The 11,337-nt window shown below is 40.6% G+C and overlaps 1 protein-coding gene across 1 annotated transcript in view; it reads left to right on the top strand.

The window, feature by feature from the left end:
* Positions 1-11,337, top strand: part of SYNE1 (spectrin repeat containing nuclear envelope protein 1) — a 286,149-nt gene that overhangs the window by 250,209 nt on the left and 24,603 nt on the right. The window contains 6 exon segments of the mRNA XM_017887615.1: positions 1,455-1,642; positions 2,502-2,652; positions 5,360-5,542; positions 5,810-5,947; positions 7,819-8,010; positions 9,076-9,409. Of these exon segments, the coding sequence (XP_017743104.1) occupies positions 1,455-1,642; positions 2,502-2,652; positions 5,360-5,542; positions 5,810-5,947; positions 7,819-8,010; positions 9,076-9,409 (1,186 nt within the window).

Raw genomic sequence — 11,337 nt, 5'->3', positions numbered from 1 at the left:
TATATATATATGTCACTTTTTCTTTATTTGTTCGTCCATTGATAACCATGTTACCTTTTAATGATGGTGGAATTAACTGTTTAAACAAGAATGCAAATTGGCTGGGTGCAGCGACTCACACTGTAATCCCAGCACTTTGGAAAGCCTAGGTGGGCAGATCACCTGAGGTCAGGAGTTCAAGACCAGCCTGGCCAACATGGTAAAACCCTGTCTCTACAAAACTACAAAAATTAGCCGGGCATGATGGCGGGTACCTGTAATCCCAGCCACCTGGGAGGCTGAGGCAGGAAAATCGCTTGAACCCGGGAGGCAGAAGTTGCCATGAACTGAGATTGCGCCATTGCTCTCCAGTCTGGGTGACAGAGTGAAACTCCATCTCAAAAAAAAATAAAAAATTTAAAAAAGAATGTAAATCTTTGGATCTTAAAACCCAGTTCTTGAGTGCCAGCTCTAGCACGTGCATATATCCAGGCCCTCGGTATCTATGGTTCTACATTGGTAGATTCCACCAACTGTAGATCAAAATTATTTGGGAAAAATAATTGGATCTGCATTGAATATGTACAGACTTTTTATTCTTGTCATGGTTCCCTAAACAATACAGTATAAGAACTATTTCTATAGCATTTACATTGTATTAGGTATTATAAGTAATCTCAAGATGATTTAAAGTGTATGGAAGGATGTACATAGGAGGTATGCAAATACTACAACATTCAATATCAGGGACTTAAGCATCCATGGATTTTGGAATCGGAGGGAAGTTCTGGAACCAGTCCCCTGACAGATACTAAGAGATGACTGTACTGCATTGATTGATTGATTGGGATGAAAGTGATGTATTCGTGAAGTAGAGTCTGGGGCAAGATTCTTTTTTTTGTGTTTTTTTTTGAGACGGAGTCTTGCTCTGTCACCCAGGCTGGAGTGCAGTGGCCGGATCAAGCTCCGCCTCCCAGGTTCACACCATTCTCCTGCCTCAGCCTCCCGAGTAGCTGGGACTACAGGCGCCTGCCACCTTGCCCGGCTCGTTTTTTGTATTTTTTAGTAGAGACGGGGTTTCACCGGGTTAGCCAGGATGGTCTCGATCTCCTGACCTTGTGATCCGCCCATCTCGGCCTCCCAAAGTGCTGGGATTACAGGCTTGAGCCACCGCACCCAGCCAAGATTCATTTTTTTATTGATTAAAGAAGTTAATTTTACTCCTAGTGTAAACTATTTCATTTGTTCAGTTTATATGTTGGCATTACTCACATAGCCAAAATATTTCTACATACATTTTCTAGTACTTTTGAGCTTGCTGGATTTCATACCTGAGGCTCAATAAATGTCATACATTCAGGGAAATTAAATATTTGTCAAAGTGTAGCCTAACCATTTATCAACAGACGTTGCTTCAGTTTCTCTCCTCGGTATACGTGTAATTGTTGAATAAAGCCTGTTGCATTCCCCTGCAGGAGCTTCAGAGAGACATAGAGAAGCACAGTACAGGTGTTGCATCTGTCCTCAACCTGTGTGAAGTCCTGCTGCACGACTGTGATGCCTGTGCCACTGATGCCGAGTGTGACTCTATCCAGCAGGCTACAAGAAACCTGGACCGGCGGTGGAGAAACATTTGTGCTATGTCCATGGAAAGGAGACTCAAGTGAGCTGGGATGCTGAAACAGGGAAGAGGAAAGACCAAAATGAAAATAAAAATCACCCAGAGTATCCACTGTTCACTCTTTCCTGTTGGTTACAATGTCCAAAAATAGCTGTGGCTTCCCAAACTTGCTATTATCTACATTTAGTTGAGAAAATAAGTAGATATAAAAGTAATATATAAATATAACAAGCCAAGTTATGTCTGACTTAACAGTTTAAAAATAACACGGAAACGTAAAAGTACACCCTTGTCAAAGAAGCATAACATTACAGAATGTGTGGCTGTGAAAACAGTAATGTTCTTCTATTAAAAATTAAATAAAAACAGATTTATCTTTAAGCCCTTTGAAATTTAAGGTGGCAGAAAATCGTGCTGTGTTACAAAGTGACATCATGGCTGTGCTCTCTGGCAAACTGTTGAAAGCTTAATATTTGTCCTGCTGTCATAGATTGACTTTTGTCAGTGTGAGTTGAATGTTGGACTTCAATGGATTTTCAGACTTCGTTTTTATTTCCGTAAAACACTGGCATGAGTGCACACTGTTAACCTGTTGTTGCTTTTCTAAACTTGTTGCACACATCCAAGGCAGCTCATGTGATGTGTTTATAATTTTCAATTTGACTAATTCAAAATCCAGAGCTGCAGGACATGTTTTTAAAAAAATAAAACAGCTGTTTTATTTTAGCTCAAACAGTTGTCTCTCTTGCGCTCTGGTCAAATTTGGCTCGAGCCATGGTTATTGTTTGGCACAACAGTTGCCTCTGCGGGCACCCTTAATCCAGTGGCAGGCATCAGACCGGGTTCTGGAGCAAAAACAGTCTCCAATAATCAGATTCTGTTCTTTCATTTTCTGCCCCAGAATCGAAGAGACGTGGCGATTGTGGCAGAAATTTCTGGATGACTATTCACGTTTTGAAGATTGGCTGAAGACTTCAGAAAGGACAGCTGCATTTCCCAGCTCTTCTGGAGTGATCTATACAGTTGCCAAGGAAGAACTAAAGAAATTTGAGGTGATTTATAATTCCAAATTTTTAATCCTTATTTTGCTATTAAAGTAGCCAGCTAGTAGTTGGAGTTCCAAGACCTAAACTAGTTGTTCACCACATGTTATCTGTTCAAATTGCTGGATGAGGACTTTGCAGCCGTCTTTATTATGACCTCATAAGTAGGCAAAGAAGGAGGAAAAAGAGGTTTTCCTAAAAGATCTTGGCATGATTTTTATTTCAGAATTATTCCACAATCAACCATCCTTTCTACGATTAAAATATGATGTTTTATACTATAAAATCTACCTTCCAAATACATTTTGTATTTTCTTTACCTAATCGGAGTGTGTGTGTGTGTGTGTGTGTGTGTGTGTGCGCGCGTGTATTTGATAAAAGAGTTGGCTCTAGAACAGAATAAAACATTTTCATTATAATTCATTTCTAATTACACAGTATGTGTGTGTGTATATGTGTCTTGAATCACCAAAACTTTTCAATTACACTGCTAACTATAAGGCTAACTTTTGCTTTGAAAGTTACAAAATAGACGAAAATAGCTGTAGTGTAATCATATTCATAAAGAAGTCATCCAAGAATTGATTCCAGTACCTTGCCTGCTTGCACGATCTCGAGTCCACTCTGTCACTGTTGTACAATGAAGCTCTGACTTCTCCACTGCCTTTCCTTTTCATAGAAGACCTGACCTAGCCCCAAACTGACCATTTTAAATGTGAAGCTGTTTTCCCTTCAGTTCCCACTGCTAGGCAGTCGTGTGCTCAGACACGTTGACAGCAAAGAGTTCAGAAGCATTCTGACCATTCTCGGTTGCTAATTCTGCCCCAATTCCTCGAGATGTTTAGAAATAAGACTAAAAATGCAATGAAATGTAGCTGCATTCATTTTTACCTTGTGACATCAGGTAACCAGGCATTTACTGAGGCCTATGATGGGAAATAGGAAGTTCCCTTTTTATTCTTATGGAGTTTAAAATCTCAGGATTGTACATGGACAGCTATATGAATCTAGAAAAATGTTCAAATACTTTGTGAAATGAATGAATTACTTTGATGTCTGAATGGTGAATGAATTTATATGCATTATACCACTAAATTAAAATAAACAATGCTTTTATTCCTATACAAAAGATATTCCTTAGAAAACTACTAGTAAAAAGCACAGTAAACTCTGCGGTAGATTCCAGGTCATCTTGACGTGAATGAATGTTAGTGGAAGAGCTGCTCAACTGCATCTTACTACACTCAGCTTCATAAAGGTTAAAACCTTTTATAATTAGCTTATACTGCAAAGCAGATTATATAAGATTCTTTCTGAAGCTATTTTAGACTCAGATTTTAAAGCAAAAGTTAGCCTTATATTTAGCTTCTATAATGATTGATTTTATTTTTTATCATGAATTTTGTCATTAATTTTCTTAAGAGACAGAAATGAATTGCAGAAACAAAGTTGTGCTTGTGGACAGTCTTTAGCTGGTCCAATCACATGAATGTTTGGGCTGGATGTGGGTATGCTGGGGTATCTCCCTGGGGGTACTCCAACCTTACGCCAGTGGGCAAACACGTACTGTGGCTTCCAGTCATGGCCAGAGCTGAACTTTCCTTACCACTCCCTTTGCTGGAGAAATAACTTAAGGTTTTTAGACTGGAAGCTAGGATTTCCTAGGATGAAGGCTCTGAAAGCAACTCTCAGAAGGAAAACGATTTAAGAGGCAGAAATGTGGTCACATGTAAACAGTGTGATGAGCCAAGGAGAACAGAATTTGGGGATTTGATGAGTACAGTTCAGTTTACTAATTATAATTTTCATTTTGGTCTAATGCCAAGATAAAAATCAGTCATAAATCATACAAATGATTTTTTTTAAAGCTTCATTTTATTTTGGCCAAATCACTCTTATGCTATAGGGCTCTTCCATATTTGCAAGGAAAAGGCAGAAAAGAATATTTTACCTTCAGAATCTCTAAACTGTCCCTGGGATAGCCTCAAAAATAGATAGATGCTTCTGTGTAGGCTGGTACACTAGCTCTAACATGTTTTATAAAACCTAATTAAATCACAGGGACAACAAAAAAGAAACCGAGCATGTTCCCAATTTTTTAAAATATAAAGTTACTTGTATTTTACTAAATTACTCTTCTTAAAAGCATATAATAGCTTGATGTTTGGAAGACCTTTTGCAAAAGGTAGTTTTAAATTTTTTCCTAATGGACAGCAGAATTGAGGCAATTTCTAGATTTTTAGAAAAGTACCTATTTTACAAATAAACAGTTCCATTATAGATTTCTTTTCTCCATATTGACAGCAGAAATCTTGAACGTTTCAAACTCACATTTCCACACACGTGTATATGTTTTATAGTGGTTTGCTTTGTGGAAATATTTGTTTCTAGGACATTAATTATTTTTAAAGCTATGTGTATATGTATGTGTGTGTATATGTGTGTGTCTATATATGTGTGTTGTATGCATGTGTGTTTATTTATTACTACTTCCCGTTTTCATATTTTTCAATTTATTCACTCCCTTTCCTTTAAGCTGCGCTGACTAAATGACTTTGCTTTAACAAGAGGAAGTATACCATTATTAGACATCATTTTTTCCCTCTGTGGTAGTGTAACTTCCCATTCTCCCAGAGGCTACAATAAGAAAACCAGGAGCCACTACTGAGAGTCCTTCGCTGATTTCCCACACTGATATGCTTCTCTGTGGCCTTAGGCTTTCCAGCGACAGGTCCACGAGTGCCTGACGCAGCTGGAACTGATCAACAAGCAGTACCGCCGCCTGGCCAGAGAGAACCGCACTGATTCAGCCTGTAGCCTCAAACAGATGGTTCACGAAGGCAATCAGAGATGGGACAACCTGCAAAAGCGCGTCACCTCCATCTTGCGCAGACTCAAGGTTTTTGCTATGCCTCATCTGTAATTTAGAGGCCAGAGGATGGGATTGGGCCATTCGAATGCAGTCTTGAGACACAATCTCAGTGATTTTATAAGAATGGGATGGCAGGAGGAGTAAACGGGGGAGTGCTATAGCAAAGGATTGCAGGCTTCTCACTGCCTGCTGAGAAAATGACTTTACAGGACACTGGAATTCATTGTGCCATCTCCATGTGTTTATAAGGACTTTTCATAAAAATAATTGTTACTACTTTCCTCTGCCTTCCAGCATTTTATTGGCCAGCGTGAGGAGTTTGAGACTGCGCGGGACAGCATTCTGGTCTGGCTCACGGAGATGGATCTGCAGCTCACTAATATTGAACATTTTTCTGAGTGTGATGTTCAAGCTAAAATAAAGCAACTCAAGGTAATAGATTATTTTTCAAATTATCAATGTGAAGAAAGCCTGAAAAGGAGAGGATTTGTGGCTGTTTTGTGAAGAACATAGCAAATAACTTTTCTTTTGAAAAATTAATTCTGGACTGCAAAAAAATTCAGAAAATATAAAAGATATAAAAAAATAAGATAAACAACACTGCCCAGAGATAACCACCACTGCTTATCTCTGGATAGTGCTCTTACCTTCTTTGATATTGATATTGTTGATATTTTTCAACAGCTTGATTGATTTTCAGTCAGCGTGATTGCCAGGGTATTAGGGATGTTCTGTTGTTGTTGTTTTGTTTTGTTTTTTTTAGAGAGAGTCTCTCTGTGTCGCCCGGGCTAAAGTGCAGTGGCACGATCTCAGCTCACTGCAACCTCCACCTCCCGGGTTCAAGTAATTCTCCTGCCTCAGCCTGCCAAGTAGGTGGGATTACAGGCACCCACCACCACGTCTGGCGAGCTTTTGTATTTTTGTAGTTTTTTAGTAAAGATGGAGTTTCACTATGTTGGCCAGGCTGGTCTCGAACTCCTGACCTCAAGTGATTCGCCTGCCTTGGCCTCCCAAAGTGCTGGGATTACAGGCATGAGCCACCCTTCCTGGCCTTGTTGTTGTTGTTTTCGTTTATTTTTTCTAATTTGTTTGTAGCACCTTCACACCGTTCCTTTAACCTCCATGTTGCAAAGCAATACAACTTTCTATGTCAGGATTTCATCCCTCACAGTCTACATTCTTAGATACCAAGTTAATTTTAAATGCATTTTATATTTTTCACTATATAATTCAAACACAGTGGCTAGCTAGAAATTTGAATAGGAGGGATATACATTAGATGTAGGGATTTCCTAAAAGGGGGAGTATTTAACAAATTGAATATTTTCCAAGGCAGCTTATGAAATTTTCTTCCCAAGATAGATGGATTTTTTTAAAGAATGGTCATGATGCCCATAACCTTTGGGTTGTTATAATAAAACAAGGAACTTTCCCTTAGTCATCGATTCTCAGGATGGAAGAAACAATAAACCCTACTATTCTGCCTCACCCTCTCCCCTGATTCCTCTCTCCTGTCATCTCACAGGCAAGTCAACATTTACATTCTTCCACGGAAAGTGTCTGCCAAGTGGTAATTGAATCTTGTCCCTCGGGCCCCTGGCAGGATGATGGAACTTCTTACTACCCTCCCTTCTCTCGGGAGTCTTTTTCACCATTGGACAATTCAGCTCTTCCACAATTTATTATTGTATTGAATTAAAAGTGAACACTGAAACATACCCCGGTGATTTAAATCTTTTGCAACACATAGAATGAGTCTAAATAATCCTCCTGGAATTCCTTGTTTTTCAAATCATTATAACTTTACCTGCCTATGTTCTGAAATTATGAAAGAATCACCTGAGAAGAAGGTGTGGCATTGGATGGCTTCTCTTAGTCATGTTTGACATTAGGATGAGGACATCTGAAATTAAAATGTTCGGGATTTCTTTAAAATGCCACATTTATTTCAGTGGCAGTGTATTGACTGCCATTGCTTTTGTCAGGGATAACCAGTGCTGTCAACTTACAGTGGATTTGAATATTTTTCCCTGTTATTCTCTACCCACACTACCTGTAACGGTAAATTTTATTAGCCAAAAGTGCTTTTCTGATCATGGAATTCGAATGTTTCTATTTATGACTCCTGTTCTGGCTGAAACTGTGTATGTTTTACTTTAGAAGGTCTTGTCTCATGATTGTATATGGTCAATTAAATAGCCCCTACACGTCTTTTTTAATGTAATGAGAAATACATCTTTTATGGTTCTTTTATATCATTGTAAGCAACAACAGCAAAATCACATGAGATTTGTACTCCCTAGGCCTTCCAGCAGGAAATTTCACTGAACCATAATAAGATTGAGCAGATAATTGCCCAAGGAGAACAGCTGATAGAAAAGAGTGAGCCCTTGGATGCGGCGATCATCGAGGAGGAACTAGACGAGCTCCGGCGGTACTGCCAGGAGGTCTTCGGGCGTGTGGAAAGATACCATAAGAAACTGATCCGCCTGCCTGTATGTAACATTGATTTTCTTAGTTGTCATTAAATCTAAAGAGAATAAATCATGTGGGATTGAGTTGTACAGTGGGTGAGAGCCCAGACTCTGGAGCTAGAGCACCTGAGTTCAAGTCCTGGCTTTGTCCTGCATTGTCGCTGTCGCCTTCAGCAAGCTACTCACTTCACCCTTCTTGCCTCAGCTTCCTCAAATGTGAAACTGGTTTAGTAGCAGTAACTACCCTGTACAAAGGATTGTTTTGAGCGTTAGATGAGTTAATGTATACAAAGAGTTTAGAAGAACATTTGACTCTTGTCTTCTATGGAAGATAAATAAGAATCTTCTGATCACAGAAACATATGGGATGGCGCTGCTCTAGAGAAGCCTCTAGAAGAAATAGGATAAAAGGAAGCAATGTGAACAGCTTCTCAATTGATGAGGTTAGGTTTAGGTGAATTTTCATTCTTCTATTTTCCTAATTGCTACCATAATCACATCTTACCTATAGAGATGTTACTAGAATATTTGGAATCTTCTACAATTAAATCTATTTTATATCTGGGCTATAAGGGCAAGCTAAGGTCTTAGTAATTTGCTCTTATTTCCGATCCATGCCAGTGTGTAGGTGTTGTGTGTTAGGCATGGTAGTAGATTGCCTTTCTTTATAATATTTATTTAATCTTATATTAATTATTTGAAGTAGGTTTTAATGTTATTCCCATTTTACCAACAATGAAACTGAGGCTTAGGTAGGATAATTTATAAGACTTTAATTTTTTACCACACAGAAACCCTATGGGGTACCTGGGAGTGTTATTCCTACTTTATAGATGAGAAAACTGAGGCCCAGAGGAATTAAGTTCCTTATCCAAGCTTAAACAGGAAGTACAGAGCATAACTCAGATTTCAACCCAGACAGTCAAAGTCTAGGGCAGCACTGTCCCCTATATTTCTGTGGTCAGAAGATTCTTATTTATTTGCTCATAAGAAGTTAAAGATTGTCCCCACATGGTAGGCAGGTGGCCCAGATAAGAAGCTAGTCTGACCACTGTAGTGACGGGGTTGCCTTGACTTCCCTTCCAGCTCCCAGATGATGAGCACGACCTCTCGGACAGAGAGCTGGAGCTGGAAGACTCCGCGGCTCTGTCAGACCTGCACTGGCATGACCGCTCTGCAGACAGCCTGCTTTCTCCACAGCCTTCCTCCAACCCCTCCCTGTCGCTCGCTCAGCCCCTCCGGAGCGAGCGGTCGGGACGAGACACCCCGGCTAGTGTGGACTCCATCCCCCTGGAGTGGGATCACGACTATGACCTCAGTCGGGACCTGGAGTCTGCAGTGTCCAGAGCTCTGCCCTCTGAGGATGAAGAGAGTCAGGACGACAAAGAATTCTACCTCCGGGGAGCTGTTGGCTTATCAGGTAGGAGAGAGCCAGTGTGCCAGCTTAAAGGAAAGTCAGAGGGAATTAATATTGCCCTGGAAACATGACAGCTATCCAGAATCATTTGCTTCCTTCTCCCATGCAGGGAAATTGTACCTAAGTGAACACTTAGATATGAACGTGATTATAAAATGCAAATTTTGGTGTGGCCTTGATTTATTCCACATAGATTTGTGGTAGCAGGTGACAGCGCTTTGCCAGGTCCTAGGGATACACAGTCCTCTCCTTCTCCCAGAGCTTCCCCTCTGGGGTGGGACAGTGAGAAACCACTGTGTGAAGTGTTTGGGGCTAAGATGGCAGTGTGGTGGCAGGACACACAAGCAGGGGCAACAAAGCTGGAGTCCTGGGAGAGGCTTCGGGAAAGAAACCGTGGAGCTGAGTCCAGAGGGTGAATCGCAGTTGGTCAGGTGGGCTCAGTAGTGCTTAGAGGAAGAAAGGAGGGGAAGCCTCCCTGCTTTGTGATTGGCCTGGTGCTTTTGATCATCAGCAGTTTGTCTGGAATGACAGGCATGGAATGGACAAAGTGAAGAGCCTGGCTGTGAGGCAGCCTGTTCACCATGGGAAAGAGCTTTGGCTCCTATCCTGAAGGTTGTGGAGCCACAGCAGGATCTGTGGAGGGAGGTGCTGGGATCCCCCTCCTCAGGGATGTGCAGATTTTCATATTGTGTCTTTCTGGATACCACAGGGAGAAGGGCATATTCGGGGGAGAGAGCTCAGATTAAACCGTTTAAAACCTCAGACAGAAGTAGGGTGGTGGCTTGAACTAGGGAAAGCAGCATTGGGAATGGAGAGAATGGGAGAGATTTGAGAAACCACACAGAGAAGACTTCTCCTTAACTCTCAGTCCATTGAACTGGGATGGAGGCGATTTTCTGGGATGGGCATCTTGGTGAAAGATGCAGGTGGTCCTAGGCCCTGAAGACCACAAGAGGGAAGGAGCACTGTGGGTGCAGCTAGGCAAGGGAGGTGGGGCTGTGAGAGCAGGGAGGGGATGAGTTTGCTTGTGTGCATCCTGATCTTGAGATCCCTGCACAATATCCAAATGCAAAAGTCCAGTCATAGATGCACAGGTGTGAAGTGCAGAAGCCGGAAATGCTGATTGGGTAGTTATTCACAAGCAAATGGCAATGGTCCTGGAGTGCACGGAGGAGATCACACAGGAAGAGTGTGTGAAGGAAAACAAGAAGGACCATCACCCAAGCCACACATGCAGTGAAAGGATGGACAGAGAAACAGGAACTCTGTAAGGAAGGTGGATAAAAATAGAATAAAGAGTTGGAGGCTGATTTGTGGCACTTGGAAATGCATCTCATACATTCTCTGAAAGGACATCTGGGGATTTCTGTTTGGTTCTGATAGTTCTCATCAGATTCCCAAAGGATAACACTGTTCTAAAAAGAAAATTATTTCTCTCATTTCTATTTTGTCTTTACAGTAAGGTCTATTAGTCAGGCATATGGCATCTGAAGCAGAGCTGTCCAAAACTAGCCACTGGCCAATTGGGACTGTTGAGCTCTGAGATGGGACTGTGCAAATTGAGATGGGCTGCGCATGGGAAACACGCTTACATGAATTTCAGAGACTTAGTACAAAGAAAGAAAATAAAATATTAATAATAATTATATTGTTTACATGTTATAATCTCTATCTAATATAGTGTTAAAATTAATTTTCTATGTTTTTTACATTTCTAATGTGGCTATGAAGCCTTTAAAATTACATATATAGTTCACGTAGAAATATATGGGACAGTGCTTCTCTGGAATCTGACTGGGCTGAAATCTCAGTTCTGCCAAGTTTCTGTTTAAACTTGGATAAGGAACTTAATTCTTCTGTGCCTCAGTTTTCTCATCTGTAAAATTCAATCTCTGTGAGCTCTTTTTTTTTTTTTTTTTTTTTTTTTTTTT

This window comes from Rhinopithecus bieti, unplaced genomic scaffold, assembly GCF_001698545.2.
Source record: "Rhinopithecus bieti isolate Rb0 unplaced genomic scaffold, ASM169854v2 scaffold_16097, whole genome shotgun sequence".
In the NCBI taxonomy this organism is placed as follows: Eukaryota; Metazoa; Chordata; class Mammalia; order Primates; family Cercopithecidae; genus Rhinopithecus; species Rhinopithecus bieti.
This window is presented reverse-complemented; position numbering and strand designations above follow the sequence as displayed.